Raw genomic sequence first — 25326 nt, 5'->3', positions numbered from 1 at the left:
TACAGTCATCCGTGCCCCTCACCCCACCCATGTCCCCAGCCTTGTCTGCCCTTGTCCAATAACTCCGCCCCTCCTTCTATGTCCCAGCCTAATCTCCCCCTCGTACAGTTTTCTGCAATCCCCACCCCACCCATGTCCTCAGTCTTACCTGCCCCTTGTACAATTGCCCCAGGCCTCCTGCTCGGCCCATGTCCCAGCTTTGTCTGCACCTGGTACAGCCACATATGTGCCACGCTCCAGGCAGGCACCTATGCATGGTACGACCTCCCAGTGCCAATCCCACAGGCTCCAACCCTGTGCACACTTCAGTCCCTCTCTGCTGGGCTGTCTCTAGTGAATCTTGCTGATTCACATTTGGCTGTTTGGCTGTTCCTCTTTCCTGGCCACTGTCTGTCCATCCTTAGTCTGTGAGTTCCTCAGGGCAAAGACCGTCCCTTCTTGCATCTCTTGAAAGCACCTGGCACATTGCCGGCACTGCCACAAACATGTCTCCAAAATGTACACAGCACAGAATTAGACAGGGGAACTCAGTGCCGCAGGATGTCAGTGAGTCCAAGGGTGAAGGGCCTGATTATCATTTCCAAACAGGGCCCTCCTTACACCTTCCTCTGAAGTGGTGATAGTGGCCACTGTCTGAGGAGAGATACCAGGCATGGGCCGTGCAGGAATAACAGGCTTGGGGAGGATCACCACCGGCTGGCCCACTCCTTCTGCCCAAGAGCCAGCCCCTCCCGCCCCACTTCCCTTGCCGAAGCTCAGAGGGCCCCCTCACGGCTACCAGCTCACCCCGCCCCCAGCCCCGGGCCGCCCAAGAGCCTTCAGCCGCAGAGTTCTGGGTGGATGGCTTGTGTCCCTCAGCTCCAGAGCACTGGGTTCGTAGTGTGTATTCCCCAGCAAAGGAGCACCAGGTGGGCAGGTGGCGCATGACCTCCAGCCCCGGAGCGCTGGGCGGCGTGACTGCCAGCGCCGTGAGTCCCGGAGCTCCAGGCATTGCGGACCCAGCCCCAGCACCTCCAGCTCCCCCTCCCAGCACAGGGCGGGCAGCCCCAGCGCCTCTAGGAGTGGAGTGCTGGGCATTGTGGCCCCAACGCCTGGAGGCCTCCCAACTCTGGGTGGCCCTAGCCACCCCTAGTCCCGGCCGCCCTAGCCCGAGCCCCTGCCCCAGCAAGCTTCCTGGAAGAGGGGCACCCTGCCTGGGCTGGGGCCAAGGGGGAAGTGGCAAGCAGGAGGGGGCCTCAGGGTGCAGCGTGGGTGGGGCCATGAGGCTGTTTGGAGAGGCAAAGTGTTCCCAGCATACAATACGCACCGCCCATGATACCAGGCTAGTTGGGCTCCCTGCTCTTGATCTAATCTGGCGATTTCCATGTGCCAATAGATAAAAACCAAGACCGTGAATTGCACTAGGAATTCAGAAGAAAGATGGTTATGGTGGTTAGGGCCCAATGGGGGAAACAGGTTCAACTCCCTGCTCTACCAGTGACCCCCTGTGTGACCCACCCCTCTGGATCTCAGCTCCCCAACAGCATAATGGGGCTGAAAGCGCTTCCTTGATGCACATAGGGGTCAGAAGCCTAAACAGGTTCAAGTCAGTGAGGTCTAAAATATATATATATTGTGACAGACCCAGACCAGTGGGGTACAGGAGTCTGGTAGAGGGCAAATATACTGGTCACTGGATGAGTAGTTTTCTGTTCCCTGAGTGACCAGAGCAGGGGCTGCACTAGAGTAATCAGGAACCTGCTAGAACCAGTTAAGGCAGGCAGGCTAATTAGGACACCTGGAGCCAATTAAGAAGAAGCTGCTAGAATCAATTAAGGCAGGCTAATCAGGGCACCTGGGTTTTAAAAGGAGCTCACTTCAGTTTGTGGTGTGAGTGTGAGGAGCTGGGAGCAAGAGGTGCAAGGAGCTGAGAGTAAGAGGGTGTGCTGCTGGAGGACTGAGGAGCACAAGCGTTATCAGACACCAGGAGGAAGGTCCTGTGGTGAGAATAAGGAAGGTGTTTGGAGGAGGCCATGGGGAAGTAGGCCAGGGAGTTGTAGCTGTCAAGCAGCTGTTACAGGAGGCACTATAGACAGCTACAGTCCACAGGGCCCTGGGCTGGAACCCGGAGTAGAGGGCGGGCCTGGGTTCCCTGCAAACCTCCCAATTGACCTGGACTGTGGGTTCTTCCAGAGGGGAAAGTCTCTGGGCTGTTCCCCAACCCACATGGTGAATCTCTGAGGCAAGAAAATCTGCCAATAAGTGCAGGACCCACCAAGCTAGAGGAGGAACTCTGTCACTAATATATATATAAATAATGTACCCTGCTCTTCATCAGCAGATCTCAAAATGCATTATAAAGGAGGTCAATGTCATTATGTCCATTTTATCAATGCGGACACCAATGCACAGTGAACCTGCAATGGATCCAGGACTGGAACTAAGATCTCCTGACCCTATCCAACCCTGCTGCCACCAGACCCCACAGTCTTACCTCCAGTATAACCTTCAAGGTGATTTAAAAAAAAAAAATACAATTGGCCTCAGAATTGTTACTTGCCAAAAAACTCATGTGTGGGGCCTCACCAAATTCACGGTTTGTTTTGGTCCGTTTCATGGTCATAGGATTTTAAAAAGTGTAAATTTCACAGTGTCCGATATTTATTTCAGAATGATCTTTGCCCCCTCCCTGCGGATCTTGAGCAGGACCTTGTGTATGAGAGGGAACGGGGGAAAGGCATAGTGCAGGTGACCTCTCCGGGGTAGCAGGAATGCATCCACGAGTGAGCCTGTGCTGTGACCCTGGAAGGAACAGAACATTGGGCAGTTACTGTTGTGGGGGTGGTAAACAGGTCGACCTGGGGAAATCCCCACCTCTGGAAAATGAGGTGTAGGACATCCGGCGAGATGGACCACTCATGTGTGCAGAATAACCTTCTGAGGAGGTCCACCAGCGTGTTCTGAACTCCTGATTAAAAAGGATCCTTCCAGGTGAATGGAGTGCGCTATGCAGAACTCCCGCAGATGGAGGTCTTCCCGACATAGGGGAGAGGAAATGGCTCCCCCTTGCTTGTTGATGTAAAACATGGCGGTGGTGTTGTCCTTTAGAACTGCTATGCACTGGTCTTGTAGTCAGGCCTGGAAGTCCTGGCAAGCTAGGTGCACCGTCCTCAGCTCCCTCATGTTGATATGCAGGGAGAGCTCGTCCTGCGACCACAGGAGCTGTGTCTGGAGTCCCCACAGATGTGCACCCCATCCCAGGGCCAATGCGTCCGTAACTGGGGACAAGGAAGGTTGAGGGTTGTGGAAGGGGACTCCTTCGCACGCTGCTTGAGGATTGAGCCACCAGTGGAGGGATGTGAGGATCTGCCCTGGCACCATGGCCACTGAATTCAAGCTGTCACGCCCTGGGCGGTAGGCTGAGGCAAGCCAGGCCTACAGAGGTATGAGTCACAACCAGGTGACATAAGTGCAAGCAGACACGTGGCTGAGGAGACTCAGGCACCCCTTTGCTGTTGTGGTTGGGAATTGCTGGAGGCTTTGAATGATGCCCGCGTTGGCTCAGAATCGGGTCCCGGGCAGAAGAGCACGTGCCTGAACTGAGTCTAACACTGCCCCAATCAATTCTATTATTTGGGTCAGTTCCAAGGTCGACTTCCTCAAATTGAGGAGAGGACCCAGCCGCTCAAACATGCACCTGACAAATGAATTTGGGACTGTGCCTGTGCCCTGGTGCGGTCCCTGAGCCGGCAGTCGTCTAGGTTGGGGTTTACTTGCACCTGTTGTCGGTGGAAAAAGGCAGCCATGACCAATATGCTCTTGGTGAACACTCGCGGGGCTGTTGAGAGGCCAAATGGTAGGACAGAGAATTGGTAATGCTTGTGGTTGACCACGAAGTATAGGAAGCGCCTGTGTGCTGGATGAATCGCTATGTGGAAGTACGCGTCCTTCATGTCAAGGGTGGCATCCCAGTCTCCCAGATCCAGGGAGGGGATAATAGTGCCCAGGGAGACCATGAGGAACTTCAACTTTACCATGAGTTTGTTGAATCCATGTAGATTTAGAATGGGTCTGAGACCCCCCGCCCTTGGTCTTGGGGATTAGGAAGTATCGGGAGGAGAATCCCTTGCCCCTTAGCTCCTGAGGTACCTCCTCCACTGCTCCCATGGCAAGGAGCTCATGCACCTTCTGGATAAGGAGTTGCTTATGAGAGGGGTCCCTGAAAAGGGATGGGGAAGAGGGGTGGGAGGGAGGGTAGGAGAAGAACTGAAGAGAGTATCCCACTTCCACCATGCAGAAGACCCAGCGGTCTGAAGTTACTTGGGACCAAGCACGGTAGGAGTGGTACAGGTGATTCAAACAGGACGAGGAAGGATCCGGGAATGAGTCTGATGTGCCATCCGTGGGCGCCCCTTCAAAAAGTCTGCTTGGAACCAGACAAAGGTTTGGTCGGGCCCTGTCCCTATCCGGAAGGGGGGGTTGGAAGGTTTTCTTTTGCCCAGGGCCGGCTCCAGGGTTTTTGCCGCCCCAAGTGGCGGGGAAAAAAAAGCCGCGATCGGCGGCATTTCAGCAGCAGCTCCACTGCGCCGCTTTCTTCTTTGGCGGCACTTCGGCGGCAGGTCCTTCCCTCCGAGAGGGACTGAGGGACCCGCCGCCGAAGAGCCGGACGTCCCGTCCCTTCCCCTTGGCCATCCCTGCTTCTGCCGTTCCTGCCCCTTCTCCTGTAAAATTCCTGCCTCGGCGGAGGAGGGTAGGAGTGCTGCTGTTGAGGCTTGAAATGCTTGTGTTGGGTGGCTGGGGTGTGCATACCCAAAGATTTCATAGCACTTGAGGCTTTTATGTTATGCAGCCGAGAGTCAGTCTGCTCCGTGAACAGGCCTGCCCCATCAAAAGGCATTGTCTGTTGAACCTCAGGTGGTAGGCCCGAGGCCTGCAACCATGTGGTGCACCTCCTGGCGATACCACAGGACAAGGTGTACACCACCGAGTCCGCAGCATCCAGTGAGGCCCGGAAAGAGGTCCGTGCCACAGCCTTGCCCTCCTCCACTATAGCTCCCAACTCCTTCCTGGATGCAGTTGGCAGCAGCTACTTGAACCTGAGTTCAGGTGTTGAAGTTATACCAGCTCACAATTCACTGCTGATTGGCAATCCTGAGCTGAAGCCCCCTCCTGGAGTACACCTTACACCCGAACAGGTCCAGGCTTTGGCCTTTTTGGACCAAAGCACTGGGGCTTGTTGCCCCTGCCTCTCCTTCTCCTTTACTGCCACAACCACCAATTAACAAGGCTGTGGGTGCGTAAAGAGGTATTCGTACCCCTTTGATGGCACAAAGTATTTCCTCTCAATGCCCTTGGCAGTGGGAGGGATGGAGGCTGGGGCCTGCCAGATGGTCTTGGCATTGGCCTGTGTAGCTTTGAGGAGGGTCAAAGCCACATTCGAAGGACCCTCTGGGGCCAAAATGTCAACCACCGTGTCCTCTGACTCCACCATCTCCTCGGCCTGCAGACCCCCATGTTGGATGGCACCCTGTGAAGGAGGTCTTATTGGGCATGGCTGTCTATGGGAGGCGGTCCGGAGATGGACGTGCCCGCAACAGCCTCATCCAGGGAGGAGGACGAGGAGGCTAATGCGGGAACAGGGTCCTCCTGTCCCTCCTGCTCATCAGGAATCTATTGCCCTGTCTCGCTGGCTGGACCAGGCTCAGAATGGCCACTGCATTGGTCCTTTCCACTGCGCAGGCCACAGCCCTGCCCCCACCTCAGAGCGTCCACAGCCTGACCAGTGTCAGCCCCGCTCTGAGTATCTAGATCCCACATCAGAGTTCGAAGAGAGGGATCAGGATTGCAAGGGCCAGGGCGGTGCTGAGTGGAGCTGATAGGGTGAGCGGCACCACGCTGGGGAGTGGTGCTGTGAGGCTGGACAGCGGTGCCACGAGGCTGGAGAGTGGTGCCGCGACCCAGAGTGATGCCGGGACCTGGAGTGCTACCGTAATCTGGAGCTGCGTGGAGTTGCGGGGTAGCATTGGGATAGGTGCCGAGTCCAGGACCTGCTGCATGATGTGGATTGACTCGTGGATCGGCTTTGCAATCGGGAGTGCTGGTGCGACCTGGAGCGGTGCAGCGAGTCTGACCAGTGCTGCGAGCCCGACTGGTACTGCGAGTCCGACCAGTGCCACAATTGAGAGCGGCACAGGGACTCCGAGCAGTGCCACGATTCTATCAAGCAGTGCTGAGAGTTGGAGCATCGCTGGTTTGCCTTCAGACGCTGCCATACGATGTGGTACTGGAGGCTTAGCTCGAATAGTGGGTGGTCTCATGGCAATGAGGTCCCTCGGGGCTATAAAGGTGTCCGGGGTGGATGGCAGCTCCACCTCCTCAATGATCTGGGACAGGAAGTCCCACAGCACTGGACTCGATGGTCCCCCTTGTGGGGCCAAAGTCAACGGTGCTGTCTCCGCAGACTTTGGCACTGGGAGCTGCTCACGAGGACATGCCCCATTGGCCAGCTCCAGAGGGGTGGGCCTTTGGGATGGAGAGCTGCTCCTCTCTTGCTTCCAGTGCCGCTTCTGTGCTGGGGAGCGGGAGCAGTCCCGGGTCAATTTTGCTGGTTTCAGCACTGGGGAGTGGCTGTGCCACGGGTCTCTGCAAAAGTCCCTCCACGGTGCCACTTCCACCACTGTCACCAGGGCGCTAGTCACCGAAGAACTCGACTCCGGGTTCTGCTATGCCGGCGGAGGCTGAGGTCTAAGTGCCACCTCCATAAGGAGCTGCTTAAGGTGAAAGTCTTGCTCCTTTTGGTTCTGAGGGTGAAACCCTTTTCAAATCCTGCACCGATCGGCTTGGTGAGCCTCCCCCAGACACTTCAGACAAGGGTTGTGGGGGTCGCCCGTTGGCATGGGCTTGGAACAAGACTTGCAGGGTTTGAACCCCTGGGACTTTGTCATGTAAGCCCTCCCAAGAAAAAGCAGTTGGGACAGAAGGTAAATCCCCCAGCCCAACTGCTAAGTACTAATACGAACTAAAAATTAAACTAACTAAAACCTATCAAGAACAAAAAGCAAACAAGGCTAGGGAAACGTGATAGAACGTGCTGAGCAAGACACCACAGTTCCAAGGGCTGTCACCGGTGGTAAGAAGGAACTGAGGAGGGTCAGCAGGGTCATATATTGAGCACCATGAAGGCGCCATTCCAGGGGAAAAACTTTCCAACAAATGTGCACAAACCCTAATTGGAATTGATATGAGCAGTCACTTGAAGAACAACACGGAAGTTTTGCCTTGGGCGGCAGATTGTCTCGAGCAGCCTCTGGGAGAGAAGTGCTGATTTCAACATGCTCCGATAAAGTCAATGGGAGTTGCGCAATCTCAGAACCTGGAAGCGCAAGGACCAGAAACTAGAACCACAGAGACGTTATGATTCTGCGCTGATCTGGAGAGGAAATGGTTGGGCCACAGTTCCTGACCTGGCAATTGTGAGAATGGGAAGTGTGACCACAGGCGTCTGTTCCCCTGGAAAGGAATGATGACGGCTCCTATCAATATAAACTGCACCGAAGGCAAGGAGCAGAACAGAGACATGTGCAGCCATGGAGACGGACAGCTCCTACCACAAATGGGACAACTCAGAGCAGGTGGAACTGACAATTCAGGGAGCGAGCAGCGCACCTGGGAGAGGCGGTAAAGATGAGCTGCCTGAGGAAGGGTGATATTGTGATTAAAGAGCTGCTCTGGGAGTCAGGAGCCCTGTGTCTGATTCCTGGCTTTGCTAATTTGAAGTAGGCTGGTGCCCACAATCAGGAGAGTTTTTCTCTCTCTCTCCTAATGAGTGTCTTGGTTAAATCTGGATATTCCCATCATCCACATCAACTACTTTCTTATCATGGGGCAAACTCATCTCTGGGTCACTCCAGTGATTTCAGTGTTGCTATTTGAGGGATGAAACTGGTCCTGTGAGTAGGGTGACGAGACAGCAAGTGTGAAATATCAGGACAGAGGTGTGGGGTAATAGGAGCCTATATAAGAGAGAGACCCAACAATCAGGACTGTCTCTATAAAATCGGGACATCTGATGACCCTACCTGTGAGCCTGCCCCTATCTCCCTGCTAGAACCTGAGAGGATTCTCATGCTCCCTTTAAGGCAGGAGCTTCTCAAACTGGGTGTCACACTCACCCTGCCCTTCCCATATTGCCAAAAAGGGAGAGGGATTCCCAACATGGAAAATGGAACACAGAGAAGGCTGAGAACTGTGGTGAATCCCTCCCCTCCCTTTGTCCAGTCATCTTCTCTTGTAGGGAACCATGTTCAGTCTCTCCCCAAAGGGAATGTTAGGTGGGGTTGATCCCACTTCGAGAGCTCTAACCAGTGTTGCTCCCTGCAGCTCTTTGCCTCTCCAACTCCACCCAAGGGAAGGCCATTGCCATCCTGTATGTCCTGCTGGCGATTTGCATTGCAGTGGCCACAGCTCTCATCGTGATGAACCTTGGGAAATGTAAGTCTCCTGTTCATTTCTACCCCGGCCTCAGATCTCACCTGCCAAGAGTGAGGCTGCTCTGACTAGTTTGGGGTGGATTTTAGCAGTGGGGCACAAAATTGGACTGAGACTGGAGGCTCAGTTACGGCCTTAATTATGGAGCAGTTGCCATTGCTAGGTAACTTTCACTCACCTCTGGGTTAAGGTGACCGGATTTTCAAAGGGGAGGGATTTGTCTTTTGCATAACTCCCGCTAGCTTTCCATGGGACTTGTGCTCGTAAATCTCAGAAAAATCCCACCCCAAATCAATAACCGGCCATGTTTGTGGTGACATTTTGAAGGTTGTGAAATATTCATACAAACATTTTCTTTTTTTAACGGTGTGCTGGGGCCAGTGCAAAGGACTGGCTGCGGATCTCACTAGCAGACAGGGAATGTCTGGGAGTGAGAACAATGCAATGTGGGCATGGCACAGTGCGCTGCACAATTGCCTCTTCCACATTAACACAAGGAGAGCTTGGGCCCGACAAATACATTCCTTCCCTTTTTAACTTTGCAACCAGCTAACCACACACAAACCGAGACAGGCTCCTTGTGGCAGCAGGCGGCTTTCTGCTCCGCACAGCAGTCAGAGCCCTGCATTGCTCTGGGAAGGCTGAACCTTTTCACTCTCAGCTTTGCTCTGCCCCTTTGAGCTGTCCAGCCACATTCCACGCCCGGGTGTAGTAATAGCAGCTGCACCGCATATCTTGGGGCCACTGACAGCTCAGTGTAACATAGAGCAGCCCCAACGCAGCTCTACATTGTACCAAGGACACAGCTGATGTCCAGAATAATGAATCCCGGTGTTGAGCACAATGTGCCTGTAGTGGAGGATCACAGCTAGCATGAGGTAACGGACACCCAAAGACTTAGGTGGTAACTGGGAGGAAAGTGCATTTTACAGCAGCACTGATGTCCCCACAGATATGGGTTTCCCCTGCTCATAAATTTTACTCTGCTATCAAAAGTCTCATGTCTACAGTGTCCCAGGGTCTTGCCGAAGCCCAGGTGGATCGAGATACGATTAGAAGAGATTCCAAGAGAAATCTATCAGATCACCAGGATTATCTAGGTGAGAGGATAAAGCAAATGTTTCTATTCGTCGTCGGACTTGGCAAATCTTTTTTTTCTCTACGTCTCAAGGGTGCGGAGAGTCTGGCCCACAGGGTCAGTTGCACGGCTGGTGGAAATTGATGTAGCTCGTTCGAATTCATTGGAACTGAGCAGACATACATCAGCTGGGGATCTGACCACAGCTCAGACAGGTCTGTAGATTGTTGTTGGGAATGGGACAACCAGCTGAGGTGGAAGGAGCTCTTAGAAATTGTGGGATAACATTCTCCTGCTCCTAGGATCGCTGATTGTCCAGTGAGATTTTGTTCTGATGAAGTCACATTTTTACCAGTGTCTCATTGGCTGAGCGAGTTATGGTGCTGGGGAAGCCTTGGCGTAGATGCAATTGGTCTGTCCCAGGAGTAGGCATGTGCCTGGGGCTCCCAGAAACAGCCACTGCTTGGATGAATGAGGACAGAGACCTGTGTCCTCCAGGACAGACCCAAACTCAAATGAAGTAAGGAAGCAGTAATCTGGATGGGGGAGAAGTGTGGCGGTGGATCTCCAATCATCCAGGAGCTGGTCCCTGCCAACCCACCTAGCATTGGGATCATTGTACAGCCTGATGCCCCTGGATTGCTTCAATGCAGTCCTGGGTCTGACCTGTTCTTTCCACCACAGTCTCCCTCCGCGGGTCATTGACTGGATCTCTCTGAATAAACGCTGTTGTTAACTTCCCAATTTCCCTGTGGGACTCTCAACACTGTAACAAGCCTGCACCCACCTGGACTGCATGGGTATCACTGTGCAGCACATCATGGACAATGAGAACATCACAGTAACAGTGAGTTAGTATTCAGACCCTGCTCTCCAAATGGGGTCTGAGCCCCAGCTGAGTAGAGGTTGGCTGCTGTGGTGGTGAAGGCATGGGCTGGACCTCAGGAGATCTGGCTTCAGTTCCCAGTTTTGCTGCTGACTTGAAAGAGTCACTTCATTTCTCTGTGCCTCAGTTTCACCATCTGTGAAATGGGTAACATTTCTTGTCTATTTGTATTGTAAGGTCTTCAGCACAGGTTAAGTGCGTGTCTCTCATTTTTTCCCTGTGCAGTGCCCAGAGCAACAAGGTCTCCATATCAGTTGGGGTCTGTGCAGCACCTGAGGGCCTCAATCTCAGTTGGGGCTTCTGGGCAATAATAATGAAATAATAATAAGTGAAACCCAATTACAACCTTACCAACTGCTGCCTGTAATGGGGGGACACTCACCTCTTGAGTGACTCCTGCTGCTGCATCTGGTACTGAAGGACTTCCTCCTGCTCCTGGCGCCCCCTGTAGGTTGTCACCTTCAGTGGCTCAGCCGTCTGGCCAAGTCACACAGCCCAAAACGGATGAACACCTTCTGAAGTAGGAAAGAGTTCAACACACTTTCACCCCTCACTAGATACTTCAGTCCCATCTCTGGGCCCTTTGAATCCCGCTCTTCTGAACAAGCCTTGTCCCCTTCCGGGGGCTTAGACCACTTTGCTAATGCAGGTGGGGACACCAGGCCTGCCCACTAGGTCCCAACCCATGGCCCCTATAAACAGCAACTTCGTATGGCCTCCTTTAATTGGTTGTTGCTACATTCGCTGGGCCTCTTCCCACCTGGTCTCTTTATCTCCGTCCGTTAACTTAGGTCTAGAGCTGTGAGCTCCTAGGTTTTGCAAATGCAGCGTGTTGAGCAACTTTGGCAGAACACAGTCCTGTTCCTCACCACTCTGGCCCCAGCCAGGGACTGACCTACAGTCAGCCCCTGCAGCCCTTTTTATCTGAGCCTGATGGGCTCTGATTGGCTGCTTCTGTGCAGCCTTTCTAGGCAGGCCTGCAGGACCCACCTTCGCTGCTCCTTTTGAGGCCGTAGTGTAGTAGGACCTCGGGGCCTCAAGCAGGGGGCCACAAAGGGCCAGGTACACCCTGTCAACCTGCCATTGCTGCATAATTTTCACACACCTCTGGATGAATGACCATGATCCAGCGCTCCCCGTGGGCAGGCATATGGGAGGGGCAGCCTGAGGGGTTGTGGTGGTGGTGGTGTTTAAAATTGAAACTGCCCATTCTTTCGTCTTCCTTTTAGAGTTGGAGATGTCAAAAGAATTCAGTGCCTTTACCAAACAACTACTTAAAGGTATGTTCTGCTGGTGTTTCTCAAGAGATTGCGGCATAACCGAAGAGTATCGCCAACCCCCCCAATGTTCAAAAATCATGAGTCAAGCCCATGAGATTGGCTTAAAAATCATGAGCTTTTTAAAAATATGAAAAATGTTGGGCTCATGTTATTCATCTCCTGGTTTCTGAGATGTTAGGGTCTTGGTCAGATCTCATTTTAAAGCTTTTCTCTGCAACCATGAGGGCCATAGACTTACCTTTTCTAAATGAAAGCTGAGATTCTTTCCTAGTGACATGAATCTAGGAACTGGGGCTTGAAGAAACTGATCAAATATTGTGAGAATTGTCAAACAATCATGGGAGTTGGCAACATTCCATGGCCCAGTGCATTGAGGTGGGCATAGGCGCCGACTCCATGGGTGCTCTCGGGCTGGAGTCTCTGGTCTTAAATTTTTTTTGTTTACCAGGCATGATCTAAACCACAGTCTTTGAATTCTATCAAGAGGCCTTTTTGTTTGGACTAATTCAGTCTTTCTGTCTCCCTTTTGCACCTTTCCCCCTCAATATTTGTTGTTACTGTGATATTTGATGAACTTTCAATCATTTTCACAGTTGAGCTCACAAAGAGGGTAAATTTGTAGACCCAGTTATCGCAATGGGTCTTGAATGGTGTCTGGGAGGAAAATGCACATTCCAGCAGCACTGATGTTATCAAAGATTTGGGTTTTCCCCTGCTGATAAATTTTACTCTGCTATCAAGAGGTCTCATGTCTACAGTGCCCCAGGGTCTTGCTGAAGTCCAGCTGGATCGAGATACATCCAGAAGAGATTCCAAGAGAAATCTGTCAGCTCTCCAGGACTATCTGGGTGAGAGGATAAAGGAAACATTTCTCTCCCTTTGATCCGGCACATCTTTTGGGGTTGTTACGCCTCAAGGAGAGGAAAGTCAGTCCCACGGGATCAGACTCTTGGCGGGTGGAAATCACTTCAGTGGAGCGGAACCAACTTACATTAACTGGGGATGTGACCCACAGCTCACATAGGACCAAAGATGATTGTGGGGAGTGGGACAACCACAGGCGGTATAAGCAGCTCTTAGCACTGGTCTACATTGAAAGCTCACAATCTGCACAGCTACGTCTCTAAGGGGTGTGATTTTTTTTACACCGCTGACAGATGTAGCTATGCTGACCTAACCCGTGCCGTAGACAGTGCTAGGTTGACGGAAGAATTCTTCCATCGACCTAGCTACTGGCTCTTGGGAGAGTGGAGAACCCCTCCTGTCGTTGTGAGTGTCTACACTGAAGCACGGCTGCTGTAGCATTTTAGGTGTCAACATACCCTTGGAAGTTGTTGCATAACAACTGCTCTGATCTTAGGATCACTGAATATCCAATGAGACTTTGTTCTGATGAGGTCATGCTTCTACCTTGTGTCTCATTGGTTGAGAGTATTACACCTGGGGAAGCCATGAGCATGAGTGGAATTGGTCTGTACCAGGAGTAGGCACATGCCTGGGGCCCCATAAAGACAACTACTGCTTGGGTGAGTGGGAACTGAGACCCGTCTCCTCCAGGACACTCCCCTGACCATCTGAAAAAAAGAAGCAGGAATATGGGCAGGGGGAGGCCCCAGCCCACCCAGAAAAGTGTGGTTGTGAGTCCCCAAACACCCAGCAAATGACTCCTGCCAGCCCACCTACCCTTAGGATCATTGCACAAGGGAAGGGCCAATGGGAGCCATCATGCTGGGGTGTGCCTGATGCCCTTGGATTGCCTTCATGTATTCCTGGGTCTGACCAGCATGAGGTTCTGTGTTGTTGTTTTAAATGGAAACTCCACATTCTCTCATCTTTCTTTTAGAGTAGAAGATGTCCAAAGAATTCAACGTGTTTGACAGTCGACTTCTTAATGGTATGTTCTGCTGATGTTCCTCAAGAGGTTGGGCATAAACAGTTCCCTTGTGTTGCCAACCCCAGCATTCAAAAATCATGAGTCAAGACCATGAGAGTGGCTTAAAACTCATAAGAACATAAAAACATAAGAAAGGCCATACTGGGTCAGACCAAAGGTCCATCCAGCCCAGTATCTTGTCCACTGACAGTGGCCAATGCCAGGTGCCCCAGAGGGAGTGAACTTAACAGGTAATGATCAAGTGATCTCTCTCCTGCCATCCATCTCCACCCTCTGACAAACAGAGGCTAGGGACACCATTCCCTATCCATCCTGGCTAATAGCCATTAATGGACTTAACCTCCATGAATTTGTCTAGTTTTATTTTAAACCCTGTTTGAGACCTAGGCTTCACAACCTCCTCAGGCAAGGAGTTCCACAGGTTAACTATGCGCTGTGTGAAGAAGAACTTCCTTTTATTTATTTAAAACTTGCTGCCAATTAATTTCATTTGGTGGCCCCTAGTTCTTGTATTATTGGAACAAGTAAATAACTTTTCCTTATTTACTTTCTCTACACCACTCATGATTTTAGATACCTCTATCATATCCCCCTTAGTCTCCTCTTTTCCAAGCTGAAGAGTCCTAGCCTCTTTAATCTCTCCTCATATGGGACCTGTTCCAAATCCCTAATCATTTTAGTTGCCCTTTTCTGAACTTTTTCTAATGCCAGTATATCTGTTTTGAGATGAGGAGACCACGTCTGTATGCAGTATTCAAGATGTGGGCATACAATTTATCCCTTTTTTAATGATTCCTAACATCCAGTTTGCTTTTTTGACTGCCGCTGCACACTGCGTGGACATCTTCAGAAAACTATCCAGGATGATTCCAAGATTTCTTTCCTGATTAGTTGTAGCTAAATTAGCCTCCAACATATTGTTGGAACTAAAACCTAACTAAAACCTATCAAGAACAAAAAGCAAACGAGGCTAAGGAAACGTGATAGAACGTGCTGAGCAAGACACCACAGTTCCAAGGACTGTCACCGGTGGTAAGAAGGAACTGAGGAGGCACTGGGTCAGCAGGGTCATATTGAGCACCATGAAGGCGCCATTCCAGGGGGAAAACTTTCCAACAAATGTGCACAAACCCTAATTGGAATTGATATGAGCAGTCACTTGAAGAAGAACACGGAAGTTTTGCCTTGGGCGGCAGATTGTCTCGAGCAGCCGCTGGGAGAGAAGTGCTGATTTCAACATGCTCTGATAAAGTCAATGGGAGTTGCGCAATCTCAGAACCTGGAAGCGCAAGGACCAGAAACTAGAACCACAGAGACGCTATGATTCTGCGCTGACCTGGAGAGGAAATGGTTGGGCCACAGTTCCTGACCCGGCAATTGTGAGAATGGGAAGTGTGACCACAGGCGTCTGTTCCCCTGGAAAGGAATGATGACGGCTCCTATCAATATAAACTGCACCGAAGGCAAGGAGCAGAACAGAGACATGTGCAGCCATGGAGACGGACAGCTCCTACCACAAATGGGACAGCTCAGAGCAGGTGGAACTGACAATTCAGGGAGCGAGCAACGCACCTGGGAGAGGCGGTAAAGGTGAGCTGCCTGAGGAAGGGTGATATTGTGATTAAAGAGCTGCCCTGGGAGTCAGGAGCCCTGTGTCTGATTCCTGGCTTTGCTAATTTGAAGTAGGCTGGTGCCCACAATCAGGAGAGTTTTTCTCTCTCTCTCTCCTAATGAGTGTCTTGGTTAAATCTGGATATTCCCATCATCCACATCAACTACTTTCTTATCATGGGGCAAACTCATCTCTGGGTCACTCCAGTGATTTCAGTGTTGCTATTTGAGGGATGAAACTGGTCCTGTGAGTAGGGTGACGAGACAGCAAGTGTGAAATATCAGGACAGAGGTGTGGGGTAATAGGAGCCTATATAAGAGAGAGACCCAAAAATCAGGACTGTCTCTATAAAATCGGGACATCTGATGACCCTACCTGTGAGCCTGCCCCTATCTCCCTGCCAGAACCTGAGAGGATTCTCATGCTCCCTTTAAGGCAGGAGCTTCTCAAACTGGGTGTCACACTCACCCTGCCCTTCCCATATTGCCAAAAAGGGAGAGGGATTCCCAACATGGAAAATGGAACACAGAGAAGGCTGAGAACTGTGGTGAATCCCTCCCCTCCCTTTGTCCAGTCATCTTCTCTTGTAGGGAACCATGTTCAGTCTCTCCCCAAAGGGAATGTTAGGAGGGGTTGATCCCACTTCGAGAGCTCTAACCAGTGTTGCTCCCCACAGCTCTTTGTCACTCCAACTCCACCCAAGGGAAGGCCATTGCGATCCTGTATCTCCTGCTGGCGATTTGCATTGCAGTGGCCACAGCTCTCATCGTGGTGAAACTTGGGAAATGTAAGTCTCCTGTTCGTTTCTACCTCGGCCTCACATCTCACCTGCCAAGAGTGAGGCTGCTCTGACTAGTTTGGGGTGGATTTTAGCAGTGGGGCACAAAATTGGGCTGAGACTGGAGGCTCAGCTGTGACCTTAATTATGGAGCAGTTGCCATTGCTAGGTAACGTTCACTCACCTCTGGGTTAAGGTGACCGGATTTTCAAAGGGCTGGGATTTGTCCTTAGCATAACTCCCGCTAGCTTTCCAGGGGACTTGTGCTCGTAAATCTCAGAAAAATCCCACCCCAAATCAATAACCGGCCATGTTTGTGGTGACCTTTTGAAGGTTGTGAAATATTCATACAAACATTTTCTTTTTTTAACGGTGTGCTGGGGCCAGTGCAAAGGGCTGGCTGCGGATCTCACTAGCAGACAGGGAATGTCTGGGAGTGAGACATGCAATGTGGGCATGGCACAGTGCACTGCCACAATTGCCTCTTCCACATTAACACAAGGAGAGCTTGGGCCCGACAAATGCATTCCTTTCCTTTTAACTTTGCAACCAGCTAACCACACACAAACCGAGACAGGCTCCTCGTGGCAGCAGGCGGCTTTCTGCTCCGCACAGCAGTCAGAGCCCTGCATTGCTCTGGGAAGGCTGAACCTTTTCACTCTCAGCTTTGCTCTGCCCCTTTGAGCTGTCCAGCCACATTCCACGCCCGGGTGTAGTAATAGCAGCTGTACCGCACATCTTGGGGCCACTGACAGCTCAGTGTAACATAGAGCAGCCCCAATGCAGCTCTACATTGTACCAAGGACACAGCTGATGTCCAGAATAATGAATCCCGGTGTTGAGCACAATGTGCCTGTAGCGGAGGATCACAGCTAGCACGAGGTAACGGACACCCAAAGACTTAGGTGGTAACTGGGAGGAAGGTGCATTTTACAGCAGCACTGATGTCCCCACATCTATGGATTTCCCCTGCTCATAAATTTTACTCTGCTATCAAAAGTCTCATGTCTACAGTGTCCCAGGGTCTTGCCGAAGCCCAGGTGGATCGAGATACGATTAGAAGAGATTCCAAGAGAAATCTATCAGATCACCAGGATTATCTAGGTGAGAGGATAAAGCAAATGTTTCTATTCCTCGTCGAACTTGGCAAATCTTTTTTTTCTCTACGTCTCAAGGGTGCGGAGAGTCTGGCCCACAGGGTCAGTTGCACGGCTGGTGGAAATTGATGTAGCTCGTTCGAATTCATTGGAACTGAGCAGACATACATCAGCTGGGGATCTGACCACAGCTCAGACAGGTCTGTAGATTGTTGTTGGGAATGGGACAACCAGCCGAGGTGGAAGGAGCTCTTAGAAATTGTGGGATAACATTCTCCTGCTCCTAGGATCGCTGATTGTCCAATGAGATTTTGTTCTGATGAAGTCACATTTTTACCAGTGTCTCATTGGCTGAGCGAGTTATGCTGCTGGGGAAGCCTTGGCGTAGATGCAATTGGTCTGTCCCAGGAGTAGGCGTGTGCCTGGGGCTCCCAGAAACAGCCACTGCTTGGATGAATGAGGACAGAGACCTGTGTCCTCCAGGACAGACCCAAGCTCAAATGAAGTAAGGAAGCAGTAATCTGGATGGGGGAGAAGTGTGGCGGTGGGTCTCCAATCATCCAGGAGATGGTCCCTGCCAACCCACCTAGCATTGGGATCATTGTACAGCCTGATGCCCCTGGATTGCTTCAATGCAGTCCTGGGTCTGACCTGTTCTTTCCACCACAGTCTCCCTCCGCGGGTCATTGACTGGATCTCTGTGAATAAATGCTGTTGTTAACTTCCCAATTTCCCTGTGGGACTCTCAACACTGTAACGAGCCTGCACCCACCTGGACTGCATGGGTATCTCTGTGCAGCACATCATGGACAATGAGAACATCACAGTAACAATGAGTTAGTATTCAGACCCTGCTCTCCAAATGGGGTCTGAGCCCCAGCTGAGTAGAGGTTGGCTGCTGTTGTTGGGAAGGCATGGGCTGGACCTCAGGAGATCTGGCTTCAGTTCCCAGTTTTGCTGCTGACTTGAAAGAGTCACTTCATTTCTCTGTGCCTCAGTTTCACTATCTGTGAAATGGGTAACATTTCTTGTCTATTTGTATTGTAAGGTCTTCAGCACAGGTTAAGTGTGTGTCTCTCATTTTGTCACTGTGCAGTGCCCAGAGCAACAAGGTCTCCATATCAGTTGGGGTCTGTGCAGCACCTGAGGGCCTCAATCTCAGTTGGGGCTTCTAGGCAATAATAATGAAATAATAAGTGAAACCCAATTACAACCTTACCAATTGCTGCCTGTAATGGGGGGACACTCACCTCTTGAGTGACTCCTGCTGCTGCATCTGGTACTGAAGGACTTCCTCCTGCTCCTGGCGCCCCCTGTAGGTTGTCACCTTCAGTGGCTCAGCCGTCTGGCCAAGTCACACAGCCCAAAATGGATGAACACCTTCTGAAGTAGGAAAGAGTTCAACACACTTTCACCCCTCACTAGATGCTTCAGTCCCATCTCTGGGCCCTTTGAATCCCGCTCTTCTGAACAAGCCTTGTCCCCTTCCGGGGGCTTAGACCACTTTGCTAATGCAGGTGGGGACACCAGGCCTGCCCACTAGGTCCCAACCCATGGCCCCTATAAACAGCAACTCCGTATGGCCTCCTTTAATTGGTTGTTGCTACATTCGCTGGGCCTCTTCCCACCTGGTCTCTTTATCTCCGTCCGTTAACTTAGGTCTAGAGCTGTGAGCTCCTAGGTTTTGCAAATGCAGTGTGTTGAGCAACTTTGGCAGAACACAGTCCTGTTCCTCACCACTCTGGCCCCAGCCAGGGACTGACCTACAGTCAGCCCCTGCAGCCCTTTTTATCTGAGCCTGCTGGGCTCTGATTGGCTGCTTCTGTGCAGCCTTTCTAGGCAGGCCTGCAGGACCCACCTTCGCTGCTCCTTTTGAGGCCTTAGTGTAGTAGGACCTCGGGGCCTCAAGCAGGGGGCCACAAAGGGCCAGGTACACCCTGTCAACCTGCCATTGCTGCATAATTTTCACACACCTCTGGATGAATGACCATGATCCAGCGCTCCCCGTGGGCAGGCATATGGGAGGGGCAGCCTGAGGGGTTGTGGTGGTGGTGGTGTTTAAAATTGAAACTGCCCATTCTTTCGTCTTCCTTTTAGAGTTGGAGATGTCAAAAGAATTCAGTGCCTTTACCAAACAACTACTTAAAGGTATGTTCTGCTGGTGTTTCTCAAGAGATTGCGGCATAACCGAAGAGTATCGCCAACCCCCCCGATGTTCAAAAATCATGAGTCAAACCCATGAGATTGGCTTAAAAATCATGAGCTTTTTAAAAATATGAAAAATGTTGGGCTCATATTATTCACCTCCTGGTTTCTGAGATGTTAGGGTCTTGGTCAGATCTCATTTTAAAGCTTTTCTCTGCAACCATGAGGGCCATAGACTTACCTTTTCTAAATGAAAGCTGAGATTCTTTCGTAGTGATATGAATCTAGGAACTGGGGCTTGAAGAAACTGATCAAATATTGTGAGAATTGTCAAACAATCATGGGAGTGGGCAACATTCCATGGCCCAGTGCATTGAGGTGGGCATAGGCGCCGACTCCATGGGTGCTCTCGGGCTGGAGTCTCTGGTCTTAAATTTTTTTTGTTTACCAGGCATGATCTAAACCACCGTCTTTGAATTCTATCAAGAGGCCTTTTTGTTTGGACTAATTCAGTCTTTCTGTCTCCCTTTTGCACCTTTCCCCCTCAATATTTGTTGTTACTGTGATATTTGATGAACTTTCAATCATTTTCACAGTTGAGCTCACAAGGAGGGTAAATTTGTAGACCCAGTTATCGCAATGGGTCTTGAGTGGTGTCTGGGAGGAAAATACACATTCCAGCAGCACTGATGTCCTCAAAGATTTGGGTTTTCCCCTGCTGATAAATTTTACTCTGCTATCAAGAGGTCTCATGTCTACAGTGTCCCAGGGTCTTGCTGAAGTCCAGCTGGATCGAGATACGTCCAGAAGAGATTCCAAGAGAAATCTGTCAGCTCTCCAGGACTATCTGGGTGAGAGGATAAAGGAAACATTTCTCTCCCTTTGATCTGGCACATCTTTTGGGGTTGTTACGCCTCAAGGAGAGGAGAGTCAGTCCCACGGGGTCAGACTCTTGGCGGGTGGAAATCACTTCAGTGGAGCGGAACCAACTTACATTAACTGGGGATGTGACCCACAGCTCATATAGGACCGAAGATGATTGTGGGGAGTGGGACAACCACAGGCGGTATAAGCAGCTCTTAGCGCTGGTTTACATTGAAAGCTAACAATCTGCACAGCTACGTCTCTAAGGGGTGTGATTTTTTTTTTTTTACACCGCTGACAGATGTAGCTATGCTGACCTAACCCGTGCCGTAGACAGTGCTAGGTTGATGGAAGAATTCTTCCATCGACCTAGCTACTGGCTCTTGGGAGAGTGGAGAACCCCTCCTGTCGTTGTGAGTGTCTACACTGAAGCACGGCTGCTGTAGCATTTTAGGTGTCAACATACCCTTGGAAGTTGTTGCATAACAACTGCTCTGATCTTAGGATCACTGAATATCCAATGAGACTTTGTTCTGATGAGGTCATGCTTCTACCTTGTGTCTCATTGGCTGAGAGTATTACACCGGGGGAAGCTACGAGCATGAGTGGAATTGGTCTGTACCAGGAGTACGCACATGCCTCTGGCCCCCATAAAGACAACTACTGCTTGGGTGAGTGGGAACTGAGACCCGTCTCCTCCAGGATACTCCCCTGACCATCTGAAAAAAAGAAGCAGGAATATGGGCAAGGGGAGGCCCCAGCCCACCCAGAAAAGTGTGGTTGTGAGTCCCCAAACACCCAGCAAATGACTCCTGCCAGCCCACCTACCCTTAGGATCATTGCACAAGGGAAGGGCCAATGGGAGCCATCATGCTGGGGTGTGCCTGATGCCCTTGGATTGCCTTCATGTATTCCTGGGTCTGACCAGTTTTTTACACCACAGTTTGCCTGTGTGGGTCATTAACTGATTCTGTCTTAATAAACACTGGTGTGAATTTGCTAATTTGCCCCTGGGACTCCAAACGCTGTAATGAGCCTGCACCCACCTGGACTGCATGGGTGTCTCTGTGCAGCACGTCCTGGGCACCGAGAACAATCACAGTAACAGTGGGTTAGTGCTCAGACCCTGCTGCTCCAAAAGGAGGTCTGAGACCCAGCTCAGTACAGGTTGTCTGCTATTGTGGCTAAAGCATGGGCTGGAACTCACAAGATCTGGCTTCAGGTCCCAGTTTTGCTGCTGACTCCGTGTGTGGCCTTGGAAGAGTCACTTCATTTCTCTGTGCTTCAGTTCCACTATCTGTGAAATGGGTAATGTTTCTTGTCTATTTGTATTGTAACCGTCTCTTTTTCTGTGTCTACACAGTGCTCAGAGCAATGGTACCCAATCTCAGTTCCGTTTGTGCATCACCTGGCACATAGGGGCCATAATCTTAGTTGGGGCCTCTAGGAAGCACTGTAATATAAATCATTAATAGCTAGAATAGCTACATCCTTGCCAACGACTGCCCTTGCTCCATAAATTTCACACACTCCTGGATGAATGGTCCTTATCCAGTGCTCCTCAGGGGTGGAACGTGTGGGTGGGGCAGCATGAGGTTCTGTGTTGTTGTTTTAAATGGAAACTCCACATTCTCTCATCTTTCTTTTAGAGTTGAAGATGTCCAAAGAATTCAACGTGTTTAACAGTCGACTTCTTAATGGTATGTTCTGCTGATGTTCCTCAAGAGGTTGGGCATAAACAGTTCCCTTGTGTTGCCAACCCCAGCATTCAAAAATCATGAGTCAAGACCATGAGAGTGGCTTAAAACTCATAAGAACATAAAAACATAAGAAAGGCCGTACTGGGTCAGACCAAAGGTCCATCCAGCCCAGTATCCTGTCTACTGACAGTGGACAATGCCAGGTGCCCCAGAGGGAGTGAACTTAACAGGTAATGATCAAGTGATCTCTCTCCTGCCATCCATCTCCACACTCTGACAAACAGAGGCTAGGGACATCATTCCTTACCCATCCTGGCTAATAGCCATGAATGGACTTAACCTCCATGAATTTGCCTAGTTTTCTTTTAAACCCTGTTTGAGTCCTAGGCTTCACAACCTCCTCAGGCAAGGAGTTCCACAGGTTAACTATGCGCTGTGTGAAGAAGAACTTCCTTTTATTTATTTAAAACTTGCTGCCAATTAATTTCATTTGGTGGCCCCTAGTTCTTGTATTATTGGAACAAGTAAATAACTTTTCCTTATTTACTTTCTCTACACCACTCATGATTTTAGATACCTCTATCATATCCCCCTTAGTCTCCTCTTTTCCAACCTGAAAAGTCCTAGCCTCTTTAATCTCTCCTCATATGGGACCCGTTCCAAATCCCTAATCATTTTAGTTGCCCTTTTCTGAACTTTTTCTAATGCCAGTATATCTGTTTTGAGATGAGGAGACCACGTCTGTATGCAGTATTCAAGATGTGGGCATACAATGGATCCCTTTTTTTAATGATTCCTAACATCCAGTTTGCTTTTTTGACTGCCACTGCACACTGCGTGGACATCTTCAGAGAACTATCCAGGATGATTCCAAGATTTCTTTCCTGATTAGTTGTAGCTAAATTAGCCCCCAACATATTGTATGTATAGTTGGTGTTGTTTTTCCAGTGTGCATAACTTTACATTTATCCACATTAAATTTCATTTGTTATTTTGTTGCCCAATCACTTAGGTTTTTTTAGATCTTTTTGAAGTTCTTCACAGTCTGCTTTGGTCTTAACTATCTTGAGCAGTTTAGTATCATCTGCAGACTTTGCCACCTCACTGTTTACTGCTTTCTCCAGATCATTTATGAATAAGTTGAATAGGATTGGTCCTAGGACTGACCCTTGGGGAACACCACTAGTTACCCCTCTCCATTCTGAAAATGTACCATTTATTCCTGCCCTGTGTTCCCTGTCTTTTAACCAGTTCTCAATCCATGAGAGGATCTTCCCTCTTATCCCATGACAACTTAAGTTACGTAAGAGCCTTTGGTGAGGGACCTTGTCAAAGGCTTTCTGGAAATCTAAGTACACTATGTCCACTGGATCCCCCTTTGTCCACATATTTGTTGACCCCTTCAAAGAACTCTAATAGATTAGTAAGACAAGATTTCCCTTTACAGAAACCATGTTAACTTGTTGGGCAAAAGTTATGTTCTTCCATGTGTTTGACAATTTTATTCTTTATTATTGTTTCAACTAATTTGCCCGGTACTGAGGTTAGACTTACCAGTCTGTAATTGCTGGGATCACCTCTACAGCCACTTTTTAAATATTGGTGTTACATTAGCTATCTTCCAGTCATTGCGTATAGAAGCCGATTTAAAGGACAGGTTACAAACCATAGTTAATAGTTCTGCAATTTCACATTTGAGTTCTTTCAGAACTCTTGGGTGAATGCCATCTGGTCCTGGTGACTTGTTACTGTTAAATTTATCAATTAATTCCAAAACCTGCTCGTGTGACACTTCAATCTGTGACAATTCCTCAGATTTGTCACCTACAAGGGACAGCTCAGGTTTGGGAATCTCCCTAACATCCTCATCCTTGAAGACTGAAGCAAAGAATCCATTTAGTTTCTCCGCAATGACTTTATCGTCTTTAAGTGCTCCTTTTGTATCTCGATCATCAAGGGGCCCCACTGGTTGTTTAGCAGGCTTCCTGCTTCTGATGTACTTAAAAAACATTTTGTTATTACCTTTGGAGTTTTTGGCTAGCTGTTCTTCAAACTCATTTTTGGCTTTTCTTATTACATTTTTACACTTCATTTGGCAGATTTTTAAAAATATAATAAATGTTGGGCTTGATTTATTTGTGTTCTTATTTCTGAGCCTTTAGGGTCATGCTTGGGTCACATTATTAAACTGTTCTCTGCTCCCACGAAGGGTAGAAATTAATAATTTTTTAATGAAAGCTGAGCCTCTCTCCTAACTGCATAAATCCAGGAGCTGAGGCTTGAAGAAACATATCAAATGTCACAAGACGTGCAATAAAATCATGGGGGTTGCCCACGGGTGGGGTCTCTCCCTTTGAGGCGCCCATGTACAGCAGTTCTTTTCTGTCCCCTGTTGTCTGCAGTGTCCAAGGAGCTGGCTGGGGTTAGGCTGGGGATCGAGGAGATCCAAGCAGATCACGTGAAAGACCCATCACATCTCCAGGATGCCATAGGTGAGAAACATTCTTTTCCTTCCTTTACCTGATCACTGCTACTTCCTTGTACAGGGACTCCCAGGTCTGATCTTCCCCTGAGGAGGGCAAGCTGAAATGGAAGGCGAGAAGGAGGATAAGAAAGGGGAAGTATGGAGCAGGGAGCCCTACATGGATAATCCCGTTTTAGTTTGGGATCCGCTCCATCCTGCTCCCATGGGCCTCCCCAGGTTTTATCCTGAGCCCAGTTCATGCTGCAGGAGATCTCAGACCCTGATCCAGCAAAGGCACTTAGGCATGTGTAACCCATTGGTGAGCAGTGTGACAGGTAACGCCTCTGTGCTGCTCTCGGAGATGGTTCAACAGCTTTCTCTCATGCTGAAGTAGTTCTTGCTGTTAGCCCTGGAGGGCCCCAGTTCAATCCCCAAGTTGTTACCCACGATAGCAGCTGTCAAACAACTCTATGCTCCTGATGACTGTGTGGGATGACACGTGCTCAGAGCAGTGCACCCGGGTGGGGTACACCGATGATATCTAAAATTTCCAAAGGGGTCTGCACCTCCATTCTAAAGTTCAGGAGTCTGCAAATGAAAACAGCTTTGTGTATAGGCGCATTGCTGAATCGTGGTCTCAGTACCCGGTAGATACATGGGAGTGGGGGCCGGGTATAGGGGGTGGTTGGGTGGGGGCTCTAGTCCACTCAGCGCTGCTGAGAGCTCTTAGCTTCAATGGCCTGCAGAAGGAATTTGGGAATGCTCAGCCTTTCTGGTATGAGGCCCATCCAATGCAAACATGAGCTGGATTCTCATCTTCGTTCTGCTGGTGTCAGTGCCGTGACTGTGGAATTAGACCTCCATAGAAGAGCCCCGTGATGCAGAACTGGAGTGTGGGCTATGTGATTGTGAGCCTATTGAAGTAAAAATTCCCTCACTGAATTAAACAGTTGGCTTGAAGGAAAATCAACGAACCAAGGCTAGCAGAGGTGCTTAGGTAATACAATAGTCAACTCCAGTATCCGAGAATGGATAGGTCGAAGGCTGTGAATGCAGACAGAG

General features: G+C 49.9%; 1 protein-coding gene across 6 annotated transcripts in view; it reads left to right on the top strand.

The window, feature by feature from the left end:
- Positions 1-25326, top strand: part of LOC101946298 (CD209 antigen-like protein C) — a 47620-nt gene that overhangs the window by 17749 nt on the left and 4545 nt on the right. The window contains exons 1-7 of one of the 6 annotated variants that reach the window (XM_065576131.1): positions 7513-7662; positions 8359-8469; positions 9477-9566; positions 11660-11710; positions 12469-12558; positions 21750-21800; positions 24203-24292. In XM_065576131.1, the coding sequence (XP_065432203.1) occupies positions 7566-7662; positions 8359-8469; positions 9477-9566; positions 11660-11710; positions 12469-12558; positions 21750-21800; positions 24203-24292 (580 nt within the window). In that variant the 5' untranslated portion in view covers positions 7513-7565. Of the gene's footprint in view, positions 1-7512; positions 7663-8358; positions 8470-9476; positions 9567-11659; positions 11711-12468; positions 12559-15056; positions 15195-15892; positions 16004-17008; positions 17099-19188; positions 19240-19997; positions 20088-21749; positions 21801-24202; positions 24293-25326 lie in introns of those variants that run through there. The other 5 variants (XM_065576130.1, XM_065576129.1, XM_065576132.1 and 2 more) reach the window with 5 other exon arrangements.

Source organism: Chrysemys picta, chromosome 22 (genome assembly GCF_011386835.1).
Source record: "Chrysemys picta bellii isolate R12L10 chromosome 22, ASM1138683v2, whole genome shotgun sequence".
NCBI classification, from domain to species: Eukaryota; Metazoa; Chordata; order Testudines; family Emydidae; genus Chrysemys; species Chrysemys picta.
This window is presented reverse-complemented; position numbering and strand designations above follow the sequence as displayed.